The following is a 23598-nucleotide window of genomic DNA, read 5'->3' as shown; positions in this document are numbered from 1 at the left end:
AAAGGCAGTGGCCCTGGTAAACAACTTAACAGCTAGGGAGGGGCGGCCACAGGAGGAGAACAAAAACAAAACGGAGTATGGGGACGGCTGTAAGAAACAAAATGGAATAGGGGGATAGCTGTAACAGACATATGCATGTCTGTTTTTTAAGCAAAAGTTCTGCTGTCCCGTAATGGTGACCTGGACATACTTGTCTCTTTCTGACACCCCTGAGTTTTCCTGTATCTCTGTGTCTGTCTGGTTCTCCCCCCACACCCTCTAGAAAGTGTCCTTTTAAAGCTGGCACATGTTCTTTCTTTTCCTGCAGTCTTCTTCAAATGTTAGTGGCTTTGGTCCCTCCTGGTCAAACCACTGCAGAGGGCTGTCGGGGTGACTGAGCCAGTGTCGTGAGAGCTAATAGTTCTGGCACTGTCTCTTAACTTCCCTTAAGTGGAAGCTGGTAGGTAACCATAATTTGCCATCTTCATGTTCCTGCCTGGACCATTCCAGACGGTCCCTTATTGGAGAGCACTTAATCAAAAAAGTTGTACAGTGAGAGATCCCCGAACAGCATTAACTTTTATTAAACAGCACCCTTGTATTTGTCACAACATTACTCTGCTGTGCTCATTTTGGCAACATAGCAAATTTTGGGTAAATGAACTATCAAGAATATATCCAGCATTTAGGCATTTTGCTAGCATCCCTCATCGTATTGCAGTATGCAATGTACATACATTGTTGATACCCAGGAGCTTTTCCTTTTTCATCTTTCACATTCTGCTAATGTCACACACATTCTTGGCCCCAAATAACATTCATTCTTCATTATCACCACAAATATTTAAAGTAAATACAGATAGTATAAATACACTACAATATACCCATGCTTACTTTACTACAGCTTCACATACCAGATCTGTACCTGATTTGGCTGCTGCTCTGACACTAGGTATTTCATTCTCTGCTGCCTGCTGTTTTATTCTGCTGCTTGACTGGTTCAGCTATCAGGGGCTGCACTTCATATTCTTAATTGTGTCTACCGAGTCCTCTAGCGACTCTTTGATCTGTGGCTTTTTGACTCCTCTGAGATTTGCTGCTCGGCCTAGAATTGAAACCTGTGACTTTTGTCCTGGATCTTTCTGACTTTTCCTAGCCCACTCCTTCCTCACCTTAATCCACCCCATCCCCTTACCCTTCTCTGCAGGCTTCCCATAAAGCTAATAATTGTCTAAGTCTGCAATATTTTTTTTGAGGTTCATAGTCACTTCCCTCTAAACTCAAGGAAAGTAGATTTCTACTAATCTGTCTTCCAGAGGCTCACTAAATACATTCCTCTTTAAATACTAAAAATTAAATAATAACTAGGCTGCTCGCTATCTTCTGTGTCCAGATTTCAGTTTCTGATGATAAACTGAGATCCCTAATCAAAAACAGAGTATGTGTCCAAACCTGTTTCCATTGAAGTCAGTGGCAAAATTTTCATTCATCTGAATAGGAATAAGATTAGGCCCTATGCTTTAAGATTTACAAACTATAGAAAAGATGCACACATTTTTCTAAAAAAAGGAAAAGCATCTGAAAGCCTTTTATCCACCTGCACTTATTATCCAGGATTTGAGTTTGTGGGTCCGTGTTTCTCCTTTAATTTCTGATAACATTAACACCTAAAGCAATGTAAGGAATGTAGTAGTTTGCTCTATTTTCAGGAGTTGTGAATGCCATTCTCACCCTAATGGCATGACTAGACTCTACACTGGCTGGAAGCATGTGTCTCAGCTCAGGTTGACAGACAAGCATGAGCTCCGCTCAAGCTAGTGTGCTACAAACTGCACTGTACCTGCAGCTAGTGCAGATGGTGGCTCGGGCCACCTGCTTGGATACATACCCAGAGGTCTAGGGAGGTTTGTACTCAGGTAGCTCACCCAAGTTGCTGCCCATGCTTCCCCCAGATATACTGCTGTTTTAGTGCGATAGCTCGCGCCAAGGTAGTGGATGTCAATCTATTCAACCTGGAAAACACAATCCCAAAGCATTAGGGAAATACAATAATTTGTTAGGGTATCTACAAATCATTTTGCTGTCAGCCTGGAGTGTCTTTATCTTTGAGCTTTGTCCTCATTGTAACAGTTCCCTAAAAGTTCAGAATAAACTCCCATTAATGGTTAATTCACCTAACTCCCTCTTCCCTAACAAAAATAAATATTAATCCTCCCACAGTTTAGAGAGAATCTAACTATTGTCTTCTGCAGAGATTACTGTAAAAAAAACAAAGCATCACAAATGACAAATTACATTGTAAAATCACTACAGTTACAATGAAGAGTTTCATGTAAATAAATTCTACCAACCTGCTGTCTGATTCTCGATTTACAACATGAAATGAACTGATTGCATAACAAATTAGGACACATTAATGCCACAAGTACAGCTGTGCATTTGTGACCCGTTCATGACATGCTCATCTCCATGCGGTAAAACAACTGTGGTTGAAGTGTGTCCAAAAGCAGCAATTTTTTTCCCAATACAAAAATGTTTTTGTCCACAAACAGCACATTGCCTCAACCATGATTAGTGCAATCTGGACAGCCACGCCATGCCACTTCAGCAGGGCACAGAGTGCCCAAAGAATGTACACGAAGAGCAGCTCCAATAGCTTGTAGGACAATGTTCTGTGAAGGTTGGCTATGCTAGACGTATTTTCTTAAAATTCCCCACCACTATTGTTGTTGTTCCAAGTCATAGCAATGGTGGCAGCTCTAGGCCTGTCTCCTAGCATTTAATCGCTATAATATCTGAACTTGTTCTGAGCATGAGTCTGGACTCCCATTTAAATCGTTACTTTGGTTGCTTTCATTTCTAGGTTTAGTTTTAAATGATACCACGTGGTCTAGCTCCTGTTGGATTAATTAGCATAAAGCTGTATTTTACCAATTTTATTTTTCTACAAATGTCTATCACTTCTTTTAAAGCTAAATCAGTTTCCTGCAGCTGTTTGTATATCACTTGTTCATTTTATATTGCAGTCCTCCTTATTCATATATTTGATCTTACAACATTAAATCAGTCACATGCAGTATGCAGCATTATTGCCTTTGATTATGATTACAAAGACCTCTCATACTTTTATTTATTTATTTATTTTACTGGAGCTATAGTACTTCTGAGGTTAATTCACAGTCTCTGCTAAATTTTCTTTATCTTCCTCCTCCTCCCATGTAAAAAGTGTCTGCAGTGCTACTTGGCTCATCATGCAAAGAAAAGCTATAGTATGCACTTTATGTGCTATCTCTTCAGTCTCTTTGGCCTGGTGTTAATTCTGGCATTTACTAGCTTGGCTTTACATCCTTAATCAAGTTATTTGAATGAAGTTATTTTTGTAATGTCATTCTCTCTCGCATATATTATACAATTAGATTAGTAGTTACATAAATAAAAAATAGATTATTAGATTTTAACCTGTAATCCTAAAACATACATGCTTTGCATCCCATTACCAGAAGTAGATTGCCATAGCTAACAGACCAACAACATTTGAATTAAATGCATGTGGACTTCTAAATAGTCAGATGCTCACTTTTTTTCCCTCTCACCATCTGTTTGGCTTTTGTTCCCGTACTGTGATGAATATGGTTATAGAGCTGTTCTATCGGGCTTTTTCATCCATTATTAAAATTTATTCCCACTGCTGTAAATTGACAATTCAGCTTCAATATGGTCTTCATTCAAGTGACAGGAATATTATCTGCTGCTCTGGTTTCCAAGAAGTATGGCAAGATAACCAAGGTTGCCTTCAGTATAATGTGATTAAAACAGTTATAGCACAACTAATCATTCATTATGACACTTGCCAGATACAATAATATATTATGACACATTGTGAATAATGCATATCAGAATGGTTACCAGAGCATATGTATCATGTTATAAAATTATAACAAAATATGCACATTTTATCAATTTTTTTCTATCTGCGGTGTTGGTATTTCTAGTTAAGTCATCACTATGATACTCTGACTATGAGATCTTGACTTAGAAGCCCTATAGGTGTGATGAAATAAATTGATTCATTCTCTTTCATCTTATGAGACAATTTTCTAAAAAACGAACTCTACGTTTATATTCCTTCAAATTTTTGCATGCACAAAATGTGGTTTACCTGTTGTTTACAGAATTGTACATCTACAGATTCTATTTGCATGGTGCTAATATGAGGTATTAGTCACACAGAACTAAAAGTACACATTTAGAAGCAAGTTTTGAGTTACTGAAGACACTCAAAATACCAAAATAGCATATAACTAAAAATAGATCAGTGTGCTGAAGTAAGGCAGGCACCCAGAAATTATTTTCAAAAGAAAAATACCGTTTTATTATTTTTCCCATAATTGTTTCTGCCACACAATTCCTTATAAGGTTAGAAATGTATTTGAAATATTTCTTCTACATTACGTTTGAGTTTAAAAATTAACTACTAAACTTACACTCAATGAAAATACCAAATTTTCAGGATTAACTGTGAAACTAACTTTATAGTAACTCTCACTAAGTCATGGTCGGTAAATGTTTGTGAGATGAATCATCTGGTTGAAGTTCACCTAGCCCTAAATTAATACTACCTGTTAAATTTACTAATGATTAGGAAACTTACTGTATTTAAAATAGGTTTTCTTTTCACAGACCAAAAGAGGAATGTTTTGCTATTATGAGCTATCAGGTTTGTATCCTTTAGTTCCAATGGATGTACAACAAAGTGGCAATTTCAGCTGCCAAATGAACATATATCATACACCTCACATTCCAGGCAGATGAATAGTGCACAGGTTTGCTTTCTTTGGCTCTTGTCCTGCAGTGAGCTGTGCACTGGCAGATCCCCTACACTAGCATAGAGGACCTCTGAAGTCATGCAGGATCAGGATCTCAGAATACATTATTTGTGGTTATTATTTATTAAAGTTATTCCAAAACTAATATGTCTAATATCCAATGTGGTCTGTCTAATAAATAAAATGATATAATTTTTGTTTAAATAAAACTAACTACATATTTATGAGCGATTGTAAAGGTTTCCAAAGGTTGGTAATACTCTCTAAGACAAATATACGTTAGAATATTTCTAAATGCAGGTTTTCAAAAATATCTATGTAGATAGCAGGCAATCTGTACATTAATTGTAATTAAAAAAATAACTTTCACACACATTCCTCTAGTTACATACCATTAATCCCTTACATTTTCAAATAGGAATAGAAATTTTAGACATTGATTTGTGACACAAATGTCTTTAGTTTTCTACACATTCCATTGACAGTGAGCATGAAAACTTCAGAAGTCACAAAAATTCAATAAATTTAAATGCTTTAAATAATAGCATTTGCCCTTCGATCATTTAAACCCTTGGTTCTTTTATATAACATCCCAAATGCAGTACTGACGCATAAAGATTTCTAGGAATTTTTGGGATTTGATGTTTTTGTTGCTGCCAGTAGACATCATGCTGGGAAAGCCTGACTCCCTGTTGCAGATTCTGAATTTTAACGAGAGAAGGGGAAGTGCATAGAAGCCCTTTCCAACCTCCCATCCCAATCCTGGAGATGGTCCCTCACATAGATTAGAGCAGCCTTGGAGATGCTCTAAATTACATCACCAGCTAGTAACCCCAGGGATTATTCCGGCATTTGGAGGCTGCCACATTTATTCAAGCCCCTTTTCTCCCCTGATGCTTCCCCTATGCTGGGTCAGAATCATAGCATAAAATCACAGATTTTTCCCAGCAGAGGTGTCATAAACAGATAGTAGGAGTTGATAGAACAGAAGTACTTTATATCTCTTTTGACTGTAAAGGGTTAACAAGTTCAGTAAGCCTGGCTGTCACCTGACCAGAGGACCAATCAGGGGACAGGATACTTTCAAATCTTGAGGGAGGGAAGTTTCTGTGTGTGCTGTTAGTTTTTGGTTGTTGTTCACTCTGGGGGCTCAGAGGGACCAGACATGCAACCAGGTTTCTCTCCAATCTCCCTGATACAGGCTCTTATAAGTTCAAAATAGTGAGTACTAGATAGATAAAGCGAGTTAGGCTTATGTTTGTTTTCTTTATTTGCAAATGTGCATTTGGCTGGAAGGAGTTTAATTGTGTATTTGGCTGGAAGGAGTTCAAATTTGTATTTTGCTGAAAGGATTTTAATTTGTACTTGTATACTTAGGCTGGGAGGGTATTCCCAGTGTCTATAGCTGAAAAACCCTGTACCTAATCCATCTTAAATTTACAAAGATAATTTTTACTGTTTTTCTCTCTTTAATTAAAAGTTTCTTGTTTAAGAACCTGATTGTGTTTTTATTCTGGTGAGACCCCAGGGGACTGGGTCTGGATCCACCAGGGAATTGGTGGGGAGAAAGGAGGGAAGGGGGAGAGAAAGGTTAATTTCTCTCTGTGTCAGGATTACTGTCTCTCTCAGGGAGAGTCTGGGAGGGGGAGAGAGAAGGAGGGGGGAAGGTGAATTTTCCTCTCTGTTTAAGGATTCAAGGAGTTTGAATCACAGTGATCTTCCAGGGTAACCCAGGGAGGGGAAGCCTGGGAGAGGCAACGGTGGGGGAAAGGGTTTACTTTCCTTGTGTTAAGATCCAGAGGGTCTGGGTCTTGGGGTTCCCCGGGCAAGGTTTTGGGGGGACCAGAGTGTACCAGGCACTGGAATTCCTGGTTGGTGGCAGCGCTACAAGTACTAAGCTGGTAACTGAGCTTAGAGGAATTCATTTTGGTACCCCATCTTTTGGACGCTAAAGTTCAGGGTGGGGAATTATACCATGACAAGAGGATTCTCCAACACAGGGGAACTCCTCATGGGCCAGATCCACTGTCTCTAATTGGATGCACCATTCGGTCACCCTGATTTGAAAAGATTAATAACAAAATTTCAAATCACTTCACTTTCCTATCCCACAGTTTCATCCTCTGTAAAGTGGGGTTGACAGTACAGCACCTCCTCAAGTGTTTTCAGATCTGTGAGTGAAAAGTGCTGTATTAGTGAATTATTTATTTACAATGTAGTAAACCGGGGTGTGGGGTACCATACATACATTAAGCATTTACCTGATTCCCTCATGAGTCATTTACATGCTCCAAGAGATTTTCATAGCAGCTGTAACATAACACTGTGGTATGTGTTGGCGCATAAAATTGGAGTGGGAGCCAGCCAGCCACTGTAGGGATGGAAATTATCAGACCTATATAAATTAGGTGCACTTTCAACGGCAATGTTCTGATTGCCTCTCGCAACCTAGCACTGTCCTGTGGGGCTCCACAAACAAATTTACTATTCACTTAAATGAGATTCCCCAACACAGAGCATTTTCTGACCCATTACCCTATTGAAATTTGGTACCTTTATGCAAAACAGCACTCAAGATCACATTTGTTCAAAACATACTAATATATAAAATGTATATTAATGTAAAAATGTATTAAACCAATAATCTGCAATATTAACTTCAGTATTGATCCATTTATTATACAACCATGTTTCAGCAGGCACATGTTCTCTACAAGATGTTCCCCTAATATGGATCATTGTTACCTTGCATTTATTGTTAATCTGTGGTGCCAATATTTTCAGTAAACTTAGTCATAAATGTCCTATGTGTGAACATTAAGTGCATATAAGCATGTTTTTTTTTCAACCAACCTTGTGCTATGTGTCTGTCCTTTTTTGTTCTATACATTATTGCATCCTGGTGCAAAAAAGCATTTGTTAAAATGACCCAAATTCATCTCTGGAATAATTCTATTAAACCCAGTGGTGTTACACCGAAGATTAAACTAGTCTAACATTTAAATGTTATTTTCTCACTCTTATTTGAGACAGTTCTTTGGAATCTATGTCATGAAAACTATTTCTGTTTTTTAAATTTCATCTATCACAAAAACCACACAAGTTTGTGATTTTAGAGTGTTTGTTTTTTCTGCTGCAATATTTTTTTTAAATGTATAAAGAATTCCATGAACTTTGCTAACAGATGCAAGTAAAACACACAGGTCAAATTTGTCATCATTCTTAAGTGTCCTTTGACTTCATGATCCAAAACACACTCAAAAGCAGTTCTTCTCAGCTGTTCACATAAATATGGTTGATATTTGCCAGCAATCAATTTATAAAATTGTATGTTACTTCAGAGTGAAAGCAGAAAAGTGCAGTTCAGCAAATAGGCTACAATACATTACTAAGTTATTGGTTTGTGCAGCTCATGGTTCTTTTGCACTGGGGATTTTCAGTTCTATAAACAACCCTCTTTTAATCCAGTAGGGGAAAACAAAGCAGCTTATTTAAAGGATGTAGACATATTTTACAGTCAAGCTTATTTTAGGATGTAGGAATGAATGTCTAGTAGTTATTTTTGCATAATTTGGTTTTGGAACTATTTTATAGTGTTTCTTTTTTACACGGCTCATTTGTTGGTGCTAAAACCACCCACGGGAACAAGAAAGGGACAAGCAGGCTTTTACAAAAAGAAAAGCTCTGTTTTGAAATTATTTTGGAGGTAGGTACAGTAAAAGGTAGAATTATAAATCAACAGAATAAGGCTTTGGAACCCACAGAAGATCACAGTACTAGTGTGGAACAATATTTCATCTGTTCTCAGGGAATTTCCTACATTGCAGAGTGAATTCCGTGGGGGGAGGGGGAGACTCCTTCCTGCAGAAGAAGTGGCTGTGAAGTTCACAGAACTGTTTTTGGTAAGCATAAATAATGAGGGGATAGATTTACATTATATATTGGAATAGTATTGTGCTAAAACTCATGCTTCAAGATGTAAGATGATTACTGGAGGGGTGGGGTCTGGAAGGAGCCTTCCTCTTGTAGAGGATGGCATACTTGGAGCTTGACTTGAAGGTCAACATCATACAAACAGAAAATATAATGAATATAAGACAAAATAATACTTCCCCCCCACGCCCACCATGAAATATAATTGTGAAGTTGCATTCCATATGTTTTACGGAAATATGTTTATAAGTGTAAATATGATATAATTGGAATATGCTTCATGCAAAAGGTCTCTTGTAAGGTATCACTACAAAGCTTATAATCTACAGAGTGTGTTCATCTTATTTGTATGAATGTATCATTCTTGTATCTAAAGCTAGAAATATGAAGTATTACTCTGAGGTCCAACTGTAATTATGCAAAGTGTAGGCCATTAATGGTGGCTTAGAATCTTGATAACTCCCATTAACTGTAACAATTGGTTATAAATGGCTCTGTTTACTTGTAAGCTTTCCTGTATACCTAGGTGCCAGGCAGTGAGTAATGAAGATTCGGGACATGTAAACATGTCACATGATACTGAAATCCATCTTAAATCTGGTGCTTTTCCATTTAGAAGGAAGGATGGGAACCCAGAGGGAGAAAGGATTCTTGCCTGGTGCCAGATATATAAAAGGGGGTGGAACAGAACAAAGGGGGTTGCCAGTCATGAGAAATCCCCTAGTTACCACCTGAGCTGGAACTAACAAGAACTGTACCATGCGGAAAGGATTGAGCACAGACTAAGGAGTCTAGTCTTTGAAAGAAGCTTATTGGAACATCTCTGAGGGGAGATTTATCTGTATTCAGTTTCTTAAATATATTAGGCTTAGACTTATGTGTGTTTGTTTTATGTTGTTTGGTAACTTACTTTGTTTTGTCTATTATTACTTGAAACCACTTAAATTCTACTTTTTATACTTCATAAAATCACTTTTGTTTATTAATTAACCCAGAGTAAGTGATTAATATCTCGGGGAGCAAACAGCTGTGCATCTCTCTCTATCAGTGTTATAGAGGGCGAACAATTTGAGTTTACCCTGTATAAGCTTTATGCATAGTAAAACAGATTTATTTTGGGTTTGGATCCCATTGGGAGCTGGGTGTCTGGGTGCTGGCAATTGGTGACTTGCTGAGCAGATTTTGATTAAAGGCTACAGCTTTGGGGGCGTGGACCAGACTTTGGTCTCTGTTGCAGCAGACTAGCATGTCTGGCTCAGTGAGGCAGGGTTCTGGAGTCCCAAGCTGGCAGGGAAAATGGACTCAGAGGTAGTTTCAGCACATCAGGTAACAGTTCCAAAGGGGTCCCTGTGACCGAACCCATCACAATAATGTTTTGTGGATTAAACTCTGAGAGGCCTCACGAATCTAAACTTGAAGAAAATATCAAAGAAAACCTCAGCTCTGGGGTGTTCTATCTTCATGATGGTCTGGAAGCCACCGATTTTCTAGGTGTTCTTTCACCAAGTAGTCACATTATAATGTAATGAAGCAGCAGTCATTTCAGCCTAGTTTAATAATATTTAAACCATTGGACATTCCTTTAACATAAGAAGGATTCATGGACTTCCAGAATGGCAAGTAGTGTTGCCAGTTTAATGATTTTAGCATATGTTTTGTGATATTTGGTGTTTTTCTTTAAAGTCTTTGTTCCTGGAGAATCTCTCTGGGTGTTCTGGTTGATCACAGGATGACTATGAGCCGCCAACATGATGTGTCTGTGAAAAAGGCTAACGCAACCCTCGGATGCATCAGGCGAGGTATTTCCAATAGAGACAGGGAAGTATTAGTATTTTTATACAAGGCACTGGTCAGATTTCATCTGGAATACTGTGTGGAATTCTGGTCTCCATTGTTTAAGAAAGATGAATTCGAACTGGAAACTACTAGGATCATGGAAAACCTACCTTATAGAATGAGACTTTGAGGAGCTTGCCTGTTTAAAACAGCCTAACCAAAAGAAAGCTGAGGGGATATGATTGCTCTCTAGAAATACATCAGAGGGATGATTTAGTTGAGGATTGGTCCTACTTTGAGCAGGGGGTTGAACTAGATGACTCCCGAGGTCCCTTCCAACCCTGATAGTCTATGATTCTAGGATGGGAGAGGAGTTATTTAAATTAAGCACCTATGTGGACACAAGAACAAATGGATATAAAATGGCCATCAACAAGTTTATTCTTGAAATTAGATGAAGCTTTTTAACCATCAGAGAAGTAAAGTTCTGGAACAGCCCTTCCAAGGGGAGCAATGGGACGCAAAGAAACATAAGTGGCTTCAAGACCGAACTTGGTAAGTTTATGGAGAGGATAGTATGATCAGACTGCCTACAATGGCATGTGGCCAGTCTGCGACTGCTAGCAGATATCTCCAATGGCCTGTGATGGTACAGTAGATGGGGAGGGCTCCGAGTTACTACAGATAATTCTTTCCCAGGTGTCTGGCTGGAGGGTCTTGCCCATATGCTCAGGGTTTAACTGATCATCATATTTCGGGGTGGCAGGGAATTTTCCCCAGTTCAGATTTGCAGATACCCTGGGTTTTTTCTGTCTTCCTCTGCAGCATAGAGCATGAGTCACTTGCAGGTTTAAACTACTGTAAATGGTGGATTCTCTGTAACATTCAGACTTTAAATCATGATTTGAGGACTTCAGTAACTAAGCCAGAGGTTATGGGTGTATTACAGGAGTGTGTGGGCAAGGTTCTGTGGCCTGCAATGTACAGGAGGTCAGACTCAATGATCATAATGGTATATGAGCCAGTAATTTAAAAAAAAAATAATAAAAATACTATATATCAGGCTCTCATGGTTGTAAAACTTGTAAATGTGAATTTTAAAGGCTTATGAACCAACGACCCAAATTTATTACTTTTAAATCTCATTATTTGGAGGACTTGATTCATGATTTTTGTTCATATGATTCTTTTCTCTCCCATTCTATTGAGATTTTGTACTCTTCTTCCCCTTGGGACATAATTAAGGCCTAAGATTGATAGGTAGATAAACGAGTGAAAAGTCGTCATTTCACCCACAAGAAAATTTGTGAAACTTCTTGTCATGGATATTTACAGATTTAGGAAGTTTTGAGGGCAGTTGCCCTGAAATACAATTAATTTGCAACAAATTACAACATTTTTTCCTTAGTCAAATTAATACATTTTCATCAAAGCTTGTAGAAATACTGGCCCATGCAGTTGAATGTTTAGGAGATGAAATGTACAAAGGTCCCACTCCAGCAAACATTGTGCTGTGCTTCACTTGATGTATGTGAGTTGTCCCTTTGGTTCTCACCCACTTGATGAAGTTAAAACTTTCAAATATTCATTTTTAAGAGGAAGCCATTTTAAATTTTATACCTCTCCCTCCCCCCCCCCAAAACTCCACACAGAACTAATAAATTTTCCATTTGTCTTCTATGCTTAGAACTTTTAAAAATAGACAAGGTATTGTGTTGTTTTTGTTTTATCTTAATATTCTTTTATTCTAACTCCTTTTGCGCCATCTTTTATCCAACAGCAGATTTTATGGCTCCGTTAAAACCATTGACAGCATAGCACTGGTCTAAGGTGCAGCTGAAATTGTGGAGTTAGTTCATACTGTTCCACAGATAAATGCAGAGCCCATTTATCACCTTCTAATACAGCATTTTTACCATTTTTCACATTTACATTACTGCAGTTTGCATTTAATGTCCTAACTACAATTTTTAGCATTTAGATTAGTATGAACATGAGATTTATTTGGGCCGGCAATGCTCAGCTGTCAAGAACAATTTTTAGATATGGTGCACTCTCTCTTAAATACTTGATTATTTCACCCTTTATCTGGAGTTTAGTGACAAAGATCTGATCTTTAAAAGAGTCTCTCTTAATTAGATATGTATGGTGTATATACAAGGTGCAGTAACGTGATAAGACAGGAGTTTCCAGTCTGCAAGTTGAATGAGTTAGCTTTATGTTCAGTTGTGATTGTATTACTATCCTTGCTTTAGCTGGTTTTTATTCTTTTCCTTTAGACTTGGTTGGTGTTCTTAAATAGAACTCCATGTAATTTTCTGAGGAAATGCAATCGCTTTGTGCTCAGTGTAAATATACTTAGAATAAAATGAATATAACGATGATTATGTCATTTGTGGAAGGCTGGTTAGAGATAAACTAGGATAATCTTACTGAAATGGGAACAGAAATGTATTTGTACTTAAAACATGCATTTATTTTTCTGGGTATCTAGCTAAACCTTGAAAACCCTAATTCAAACTTAATCTGCAGAAAACAGTACAGGATTTTCATGTGCTGAATCTGGCTGCCAGCTGGCATTGCTATCATATATGTAATGCTCAGGTTTTAATATCCATAAGCAAACTGTTCAACTACAGTGCAGTGTATTGTAATCAAGAGTCTGTTCAAAAGTACACTAGCAATGGCTACAGAGACTAAGTGTCATATCTTACCATAAGTCTGCTCCCAACACTCCCACTGAAGTTGATGTTAGAGTCACAGGCGACATTCTCAATGGAAGTTTTTGAAGTCTGTGGGAGTCAGTGATAGGAGGTATCCAAACTCCTGCCAGTCACTAAATGAAAAAAAAAATGTTTAAAATTCTTTATTGCTGTCACAAGGGCTCAGCCTTGCAAATCCTATAACTTTACTCATGCAAATAGTCTCATTATGATCAGTGGGGTCATTCAGATAAATAAGGATTGCATTGTCTGGCCTCCATCGTGTGCATGGACACTGGAACTTCTCTGTCAAAGAAAGGACTTTTTAGATAGTCATCTGGTTTTATAAGATTTGTGTTTGGTGGTGGATATTTGTACTATGGAGAAATTGTATTTGTAATTTTGCTACAGAGCCTGACTTTCTCCTCTTCCAGAGTGGAGTGAAACAAAAGTTAAAAAAAAAAAAAAAAAAAAAAAAGTTTTACTTAGTACATAGGATAACTTATGAGAACATAAGTAAATTCACACTAAAGTCAGTATTATTTCAGCTTTTCAACAGAAAATTAGCAGGATTATATTTTCTTTCTTTTCTCTCCAATGTAGAGTAACTGGGCATGAATGATTTAACAGAGAACACTAAATTCAGCACAGGTTTATTTTTTTAGTTGTAATATAATCTTGTGCATATTTCATATTTCGTTTTAGCAAGACACCTATGCAAAAAGTCTGACTTTCATTTTGTGACTGTAACAATAACGTCATAGCTGAGATTTTATATACCTGAATATCATAACATTTCACCCTTAGTTCAGATTTGCAATTTCGGCAGACAGAAATGGCACCTTTTCACTTTTGATCAATTTATCAAAACTCAGGAAAATAACAGGCAGTAGCTTTCATAATAAACACAGTGACAGTCCTCCTCTTATGTAACTTGTGGATTTTTGTGAATTTGCCCTGTTGGATATTGTGCCTTTTTTTTAAAACCACAGAAACTGTTTATATTGTAAGCTTTCAAATCCATGATAATTCTAATGGTTTTGTTATTAGTCTAAACAAGTATGCCCAATGTAGACCTACTATCTCTTTTTCATCACTTATTTCTATCATTCTGTAAATTTTTGTGAACTAGTAAGACTTCATCTCTGAATATATATTTCACTAGGACTCTTGATGAGTTACTCAGAACAAAGGCTTACTTCATTGTTTCTCAAACTGGGGCCGCTGCTTGTGTAGGGAAAGCCCCTGGTGGGCTGGGCCGGTTTGCTTACCTGCCCCATCCGCAGGTCCAGCTGATTGCGGCTCCCACTGGCCACGGTTCGCTGCTCCAGGCCAATGGGAGCTAGGTCCAGCCGATCGCAGCTCCCATTGGCTGCGGTTCACCGCTCCAGGCCAATGGGGGCTTCTGGAAGTGGCGCAGGCCAAGGGTCTTACTGGCTGCCGCTTCTAGCAGCTCCCATTGGCTTGGAGCAGTGAACCATGGCCAGTGGGAGCCACGATCGGCCGGACCTGCAGACCAGACAGGTAAATAAACTGGCCCGGTCCACCAGGTGCTTTCCCTACACAAGCGGCGGCCCCAGTTTGAGAAACACTGGCTTACTTACTCTGCTTCCTTTATTTTTTAGTAGTATGGGGAGGATTTAAAAGTTGGCAAAATAGGTCTCTCATCACCTGCAATGACCACTGTTTTTCAGATTTTTTTTTTAATATTATTTTCTTTATTTGACACAATTTAGAAAAATGAGATCTATGTAGCATGTGACTATGAAGTTGGGTTGCTTTGGAAAAGCTAGACAGAAAACCAAAATCTGATCTCCAGAAGAGTTTGCCTGTAGGTTGGAGCTGAGATTATTTACACATCATGGGGAAGCCTTTCTCCCATTTTGCTGGCAAAAGAAATCTTGACAAATTAATTGTATAATGTCATAATTCTGCTGTGATCAATCCCTGATGAACTCCAGGAGCATAAATATTTTAATTACTCAACATAAGAAGAAAACTATGTAGTAAAATCCATTTATAATCACAAAAAAAGACCAGAAAACAGATGGATAGTCCCTCACTTGTTCTGTTATATAGGCTCTCTGAGATTGTACTCTGTAATAGGTGAAAATCAATAACTTTTCTTTCCCACAGATCATACAAAGATCCTACTTTGTAGGGCTTTTGTAAAAGAATATGCTCTTGAGTCTTGTGCTTTCTCGCTGTATCTTGAGTTTAATAATTAAGCAGAAATTAAATGTAAAATATGACAGTGGCTTTCATTTTGTTTCCTAGGTCCATGGGGAAGATGTATGGGAGATGATTGTGGTCCAGGTGGTATCCAAACACGGGCAGTATGGTGTGCTCATGTGGAAGGATGGACAACACTGCCCACAAATTGTAAACAGATAGAGAGGCCTGAGAACCAACAGAACTGTTTCAGGGTTTGTGACTGGCACAAAGAACTGTATGATTGGCAGTTGGGCAACTGGAATCAGTGTCAGCCAGTTATTTCAAGGAATCTTGAAAAAACAGTGGAATGCATCAAAGGAGAAGAAGGAATCCAGATGAGAGACGTTACTTGTGTCCAAAAATCAAATGGGGTTTCTGCTGAGGATGTCATATGTGAGTACTTTGAACCAAAGCCACGCCTGGAACAGGCATGCCTCATCCCTTGCCGCCAGGACTGTATTGTGGCAGAATTCTCCCCCTGGTCAGAATGTTCCAAGACTTGTGGCAATGGGCTTCAGCATCGAACTCGTCACATTGTTGCTCCATCTCAGTTTGGTGGCTCTGCCTGCCCTAACCTGACTGAATTTCAGATCTGTCACTCTACCCCATGTACTACTGAAGAAAGCATGCACAGCCTGAATGTTGGACCCTGGAGTACATGCTCAGTGCCCCACTCAAGACATATAAGGCAAGCAAGGAAACGAGGGAAGAACAAAGAAAAGGAGAAGGACCGAGAAAAAGGAGTACGGGATCCTGAAGCTCAGGAGCTTATTAAGAAAAAGAGGAATCGGAATAGACAGAACAGACAAGAGAACAAATATTGGGACATACAGATTGGATATCAGACCCGGCAGGTTACATGTACTCACAAAAATGGAAAAACTGCTGCCTTGAGGTAATCATGGTTTATTAACTTGAACATCTGTGCATCTGTCTGTATAGTTGGAACTTTAAGAAAAGAATGAATAATCTCCTTATAATTGTACTGTCATATGCACTTTTATATCAGCATAACATGATCTCTTTCTAACTCTGTCTTACCCTGTCAAGTTTAAGATTTTTCCATAATACATTTGAAAAAAACATAGCACAAGTGATGTTGATTGTACTAAATATCACTTAAACATGACCTATTAAGCATTATACACCATCCAGCCTTTTTTGTCTAAATATGTATCCCAGAAGGCTCACTGAAAGCCTGAGGTTATTCATCAAATGTGTGTTTTGTTTCTCTAGCATTTTAGCACCTTTTTCCTCCATTACAAGTGAAGCATGTTTGAGAACAGGTGATGTCTACATTATTGTATTTAAAGCTTTGGGCGCACACAGTAATAGGGCTGGTGGGAGTGTGTCTGACAGACGCTAGAAAAAGAATCTGAAAAAAGTCAACATATATCTCTTCCAGATTTTTTTGTTTTTGAGATGCAAATATGTGAAGTACTGCTGCTCTTTACACAACTGGTTTCTGTTACTGATTTTGTTTCCTATGGCTAAGCTTCCAAAAAAGATACTTCTATGAAAAATGTGTATTTTACTTCCAAATATTTTTATTCTCTCTTTCTTCCTTTTGCATCTTTCTTCTATATTTCTGGGCACAAAAACGATGCATTTTAATATAGTCAAATGTAAAGATATGTATGTAGGAGCAAACAATATGGGCCACACTTACAGACCTGTATTGTTTGCTCCTACATATGGGTGATGGGTGGAAGGTGGAAAGATGAGGATGGAAGCAGTGACCCTGAAAAAGATGTTCAGGTTTTGCCAAATAATCAGCTAAACATGAGTTTCGGGTTTAATGGTGTGGCCAACAGGACTAATGAAATCTTTGGATGTATAAATATGGGAATATCAACTAGAAGTTGGGAGGCTCTATTACCATCTCTGCATTTGACACTGGTGCAACTGCTATTGGATTACTGTTTTTGTTCTGATGTCCACAATTCAAGAAGAATGTTGATTAATTGGAGAGACTGAGAAGAGTCATGAGAACAACTACAGGATTAGAAAACATGCCTTATAGTGATAGATTCTAGGAACTCAATCTATTTAGCTTATCAGAGAAGAAGGTGAAGGCATCACAGTTTGTAAGCACTTACATGGGGAACAAACATTGTAAAATAGCCTCTTCAGTCTATCAGACAAGGGTTTAATGAAATGCAATGGCTGGAAGTTGAAGCTAGACAAATTCAGACTTGAAATAAGGTACACATTTTTAACAGTGAGAGTAATTAACCATTGGAACAACTTATCAAAAATTGTGTGGTGGATTCTTGACCACCATTAATTCTTAAATCAAGATTGGATGTTTTCGTAAAAGATATGCTCTAGTTCAAAGAGGAATTAATTCAGGGAAGTCCTATGACCTGTGTTGTACAGAATTCAGACTAGATGATCACAATTGTCCCTTCTGGCCTTATAATCTATGAATCTATCCTCTTTCTTTTTTCTGTGATTTTTCTCTCCTCCAAGGTTACATTGCTTTCTCTCTCAGAGATCTTCACTCTGATTCTGCACCCTCCCAGATTTTGACCATTCCTTCTTCTCACTGGATTCCCTTTCATGCTGTTCTGCCTCCTAGGCTTCCCTCTCCAACTGGAACTTTCCCTTCCCAAGTCCCACAGCATTCAGTATTTAAAAGTGTAATTAGTTCAACCATTCCGTCAGGGCAGCATTTAATACTGCCCTTCCAATTATGTAGAGTTTTGAGACAGGTAATACAAAAGTTCAAAAAATATTTTAAATCAATTCCTTATTACCTTATATCCATGTCTAGTTTAAAGAACCCTCCCAAATATTAGTTATAATAATATGGTCTATCATTCCTATTACTACTACATAGCGTTACATAACAGTTTTCATTTGTGGATTGCAGTGCTACACAAAAGTGGTTAAGTTTCATTATCCCTAATTTACAGAAGAGGGGAAAAAACAAAACTGAAGGCCTCATATGGTGTTCTGCTTGAGAAGACACCTAAGGCCTGATTTTTAAGTATACTTATCAGCTGCAGTTCCCCACCTGTTTTGAACTTGGCATCCAAAAGGGAGATAACTAAGTTTGGTGGACACTTAGAAATTTTATCCCAAGTGAGTCAGGAGTAGAACTGACAATATAATTCAGGTCTCTGGACTCCCGGACTAGTGGCCTGTACACCAGACTATGATGCCTCCCTTGTAAATGATCTAAAGACTTGAAAAACTGTCATACGGCAAGACATCTCCTAAAGAAGGTGGGGAATAAGGTTGGGGCATCCAATATCTGGTAGAACAAGGAGACAACCAGCTGTTCCCAATCCCCATAACCTTTGTATGAGGTGTGAGCAGTAGGATCCTAGATTAACGGGGTTGAGAGGCTGATGGCAGCCCTCTATCTGATTGAACAGATTACTATAGGAATGATGATCTCCACTGGATGAGTTATCACTGGTAGTTCCCAGTTGTGTTACTTAATAAAGTTAGGTCCTAGCATAAACATATTCGTCATGTCTGGGACAATGAGGCAGGATTCCTACAGACGACATCTTGATTCACCAAATAATTCTGATTCATTCCCAGAGTAGATCCATCCTACAGACAAAATGAGGAAGGGGTGCTGTGGAAAAATTCTATGTGATATGTAGTTAAAATTAGGGCTATCAATTAATTGCGTTTAATTCACACAATTTACAAAAAAAAATTAATTGTGATTTAAAAAAATGAATCGCAATTAATCGCAGTTTTAATCACACTGTTAAACAATAGTATACCAATTGAAATTTATCAAATATTTTTGCATGTTTTCTACATTTTCAAATATATTGATTTCAATTACAACACAGAATACAAAGTATACAGCGCTCCCTTTATATTATTATTCTAATTACAAATATTTGCACTGTAAAAATGATAGAAATAGCATTTTTCAGTTCACCTCCTACAAGTACTGTAGTGCAATCTCTTTATCATGAAAGTGCAACTTACAAATGTAGATTTTTTTTTTAGAGAACTGCACTAAAAAAAAAAAATGTTTAGAGCTGACAAGTCCACTTAGTCCTACTTCTTGTTTAGCCAATCGCTAAGAGAAACAAGTTTGTTTACATTTATGAGAGAGAATGCTGCCCGCTTCTTATTTACAATGTCACTGGAAAGTGAGAACAGGCATTTGCATGGCACCTTTGTAGCTGGCATTGCAAGATATTTACATGCCAGATATGCTAAACATTCGTATACCCCTTCATGCTTTGGCCAGCATTCCAGAGGTCATGCTTCTGTGCTGAGGACGCTCATTAAAAAAAATAAAATGCGTTAAATAATTTGTGACTGAATTCCTTGGGGGAGAATTGTATGTCTCCTTTTCTGTTTTACCTGCATTCTGCCATATATTTCATGTTATAGCAGTCTTGGGTGATGACCAGCACATGTTGTTCATTTTAAGAACACTTTCACTGCAGATTTGACAAAACGCAAAGAAGGTACCAATGTGAGATTTTTCTTAAGATAGCTACAGTACTTGACCCAAGGTTTAAGAATCTGAAGTGCCTTCCAAAATCTGAGAGGGACGAAGTAGTCTTTTAGAAGTCTTAAATGAGCAACACTGCAATGCAGAAACAACAGAACTCAAACCACCAAAAAAGAAAATCAGCCTTCTGCTGGTGGCGTCTGACTCAGATAATGAAAACGATCAAGCATTGGGCTGCACTGCTTTGGATCATTATTGAGCAGAACTTGTCAGCATCATCATGGACACAGTTTGAGGCAGGAGTCCTCCCCTCTTGCGCTCTCCTGCTCGTGCTTCCTCCTGGTATCCCATTTCCCCAAAGACAAAAGGCCCGGGGCTCCTGCTGCTGTGGGGAGCCCCGACCCTTTAAATCACCACCAGAGCCCTGCTGCCACTACCCTGGTGCTCTGGCAGCAGGGCTCGGGCCGCACTTTAAAGGGCCTGGGGCTCCTCACTGCCGGAGCCCTGGGCCCTTAAAGCACAGCCCGAGCCCCGCTGCCAGAGTGCCGGGGTAGCAGCAACAGAGCTCCACTGGCAATTTGAAGGACCTGGAATGGTGGCCAGAGCCCCGGGCCCTTTAAATTGCCCCCGAGCCCCGGGGCTCCCAGCTGCCTCTGCAGCTGGTAGCTCCAGGGGTGATTTAAAGGCCCTGCGGCTCCCAGCCCATTCTGAATCCCATCTTCTGATTGAGGCCACGCCCCTGCTCAGGACTCTGGTGTACCAGTAAATCCTTTAACTTACTTTCACCCCTGGTTGTGCTCCACCTGCGCCCCCAGTGCCAGGGTAGGATGCAGCCCTGTGTGCCCCCAAAGAATTCAAGTAGAGATATTATGCAGCTCTGTGTGCCCCCAATGCCCTGTTCCCTATGGAAAGCCCCAGTATCTGGTCTGCAGACCCCTCCCTGCTGCTGCCCTGCTCACAGTCTCCCTTCCCAACCTTCCTTCCTAGCCCACAGTACTGGGACTCTGGCAGAGCAGGTCCTGGGATGCAGGCAGATTTGTGGGGCTGCATCTAGGGAAGAAGGAACTGGAACATGCTGAGCACCAGCCACAGGCAGATTTCTCGAGCTGCAGTCAGGAAAGGCACATCCTAGAGCTTCCTTCCCTGGAAGCAGCCCTGCAAACCTACTAGCAGCCGAGGCCTTTCTTCCGATAAAAAATTGTTACTAAGTGCAATGCCTGTTGCCAATATCTGAATCCCATTCACATTAAAGTCAATAGGATGGGATCATTTTGCAGCAAGATTTTGCTATAAAGTGTATTAAGCTGCTATTGGGATTGCTGTTAAGCAGCATCCACTGTAGTTTAGTCTCCTGAGGCTGTAATACTTTGGTGTAATTTTGGTTTTTGAGTTTAGTGTAGGTGCTAGGGGATGGTTGCGGCCTGTCATGTACAGGAGATCAGAAACATCATGACATGGTTGGTTATGTTACATATTATTGTGGAAGGTTTTAGTCTAGCTGGGTATTTTAGTTTACAGTGAATACTGTTAAGCATTTGTCTGTTTAGAACCTTATCTACTTTAGTGCTGGGATTCCCTCCAAGACCTCTTTCCACTTGGTTTCCTAGGAACTCAGTTTGACTCCAGCCTTCATCACTCAAGTATTTTTATTTGGCATGCAGCAGGGTTATGCTGAGTTGATCAGACTCAAACACAGTGGGGGTGGATGTAGGGTAAATTACAGCTCCAAAGTTAAACAGAAACCTTCTCCCTTTATACACATTACACGTCATTGCATTTACTATACATTGCATCACACATTTTTGGATTGGCTGGTTAGTTTGCAGGAACAAATCCATAGCCAGCATGCACTATTCATGCTTCGACTTTCTCTTTATCTCATCTCTACAGTCTTAATTTATGGCGTCCCTTGTTATCTAGTTCATAGCAAATAGTTCCATGGTATTCTCCCTCAGACATTCTGTCTTCATAGCCTAATGACCTATTTACTTATCTTATTTAGAACAAACATTCTGTTTTCAGCCTGATCATTTCCTTCCCTAATTCTATCTTCCAAAAAATGAGACCTCCCTTCATGTGTTAATTACTCATGTTGGGCCAGGGCTGAGCTACATGCCTCTGCTTCCGTCTTTCTTTTTATATTCGCATTTGTTTAATTTGCATCATATCCCTATCTTTCTGTGCTTTCTTTTTCAAGTTTTATTACCCAAAACCACATTCCCAAGGCCACAGTGATGGTAATCATTTGAACCGCCCTTGATATTATGCTTAAAGTACAAACCAGTGGGGTGCAAGCTAACCTCGTCTGGTATAGCCCACCATGGCGTTTCCACTGCCTGAACAATATCATTCCCAATTGCTTAGTGCTTGGCTATTTGTTAGGCAATGGACACCAATTGCTCTATTTTCCTTTGTATCAAATCAGTGGTGTTAACAGATAAGGATGGTATGGGTGCAAAGAGATGGGTCACCAGTGTTTTCCATTCATTGTTGTCTGTCACAGCCTCTGTCACGTTCTCCTTCATCTGCACGCGTGGCCATAGGACATGAGTCCCAGTCTGAGTCAGAGAGGTGAGGTTCAAACAAACTCCATCCAGGTTCCCCTGGCATGGTGTCCCCACCAAAAAACTGTGATATTCCAGAGCACATACTGTGTACACACACCGTACTGCCTCCTTCACTCTCTCTTTAAAGACCAGTAATGCCCAACCTCCATCTACTGTGGTCAGGTTCAGTTGGGCTGAGCACTCACAGAACCATCTGTGCTAGATTCGTTTACAGCAGACTGTGTTTATTTCATCTCCTCCTTGTGTTGCCATGTTCACACTGAGATAATGCTGTTTATAGGTCCAATACTTTATTTTACCTATACTGTTAACATACCAGTTCTCTAGGATTACCTGTCCATCCACGAACAACAATCATTATTGTCATAGTTGAATTATAATTGTATGGGGTCCAGAATCTTCTAGCCTCACAAAATTGCAAATTTTCTTTCCCAATATTACAAATTTATTTTTCCAGTAGTGTGGTTCAGATAAGTGTGCTGTTTAATAACCTTGACCATTCCACCTATTTTATTTTTTATTCTATGCATTAGATGCATCATAAATTTGTTACCATATATGCTGCACTCAATTGCCTGAGAAACATAGATACTATTTAATAAATTAATTATAGTATTTATAGATATTAGTTAGTTAATTTTAATGTTTCATTCCTTAATGTTTGTTGAATTTTATAGGGAGACTCCAACTTCTGTGCCACCTAGTATGGCTGCCACTGTGTCCCTTCTAGCTCAACAGTTTCTGTAGAGTATCTTTTTACAAAATAAAAAAAGATTGTATGGTTGAGGTGCTTGCTTTTGGGCTGGTGCAGGATGTTGTGTTATTTATTATATGCCACCAAAACAGCTGAGTTCTATTTACATGCACGTTCACCAATTATTTTGCTTTAGAAAACCCCCAGACTTGTTTATATACCACAACATTTAGCACCTTTTGAATAATGTAGTATGAACCCATAGACTCAATCAAATGTTTTTCTGTTGTTCTGCATTGTGTCTAATCCGCAATGGTGAATTTCCTTGCATTTGAGAGTCTGACATAGCCTATATATTTTTAATAAGCGTGGATGCCCATAGCATTATTCAGTCAGAGTTCATTTCTGTTGTAAGTACCAGCTTTATCATTGTACTGAGGCTGCAGTTATGACACCAGCCTGTCAATAT

General features: G+C 39.0%; 1 protein-coding gene across 1 annotated transcript in view; it reads left to right on the top strand.

Annotated features, from left to right (window-relative positions):
* The window catches only part of THSD7A (thrombospondin type 1 domain containing 7A), a 553675-nt gene that overhangs the window by 317493 nt on the left and 212584 nt on the right, over positions 1 to 23598 (top strand). The window contains exon 4 of the mRNA XM_075062383.1: positions 15494 to 16325. Coding sequence (XP_074918484.1) covers positions 15494 to 16325 — 832 coding nt within the window. The remainder of the gene's footprint in view (positions 1 to 15493; positions 16326 to 23598) is intronic.

The sequence above is a fragment of the Chelonoidis abingdonii genome, chromosome 2, assembly GCF_003597395.2.
Source record: "Chelonoidis abingdonii isolate Lonesome George chromosome 2, CheloAbing_2.0, whole genome shotgun sequence".
Taxonomy (NCBI): Eukaryota; Metazoa; Chordata; order Testudines; family Testudinidae; genus Chelonoidis; species Chelonoidis abingdonii.
The sequence above is the reverse complement of the archived record's forward strand: the minus strand, read 5'-3'. Positions and strand labels throughout refer to the sequence as shown.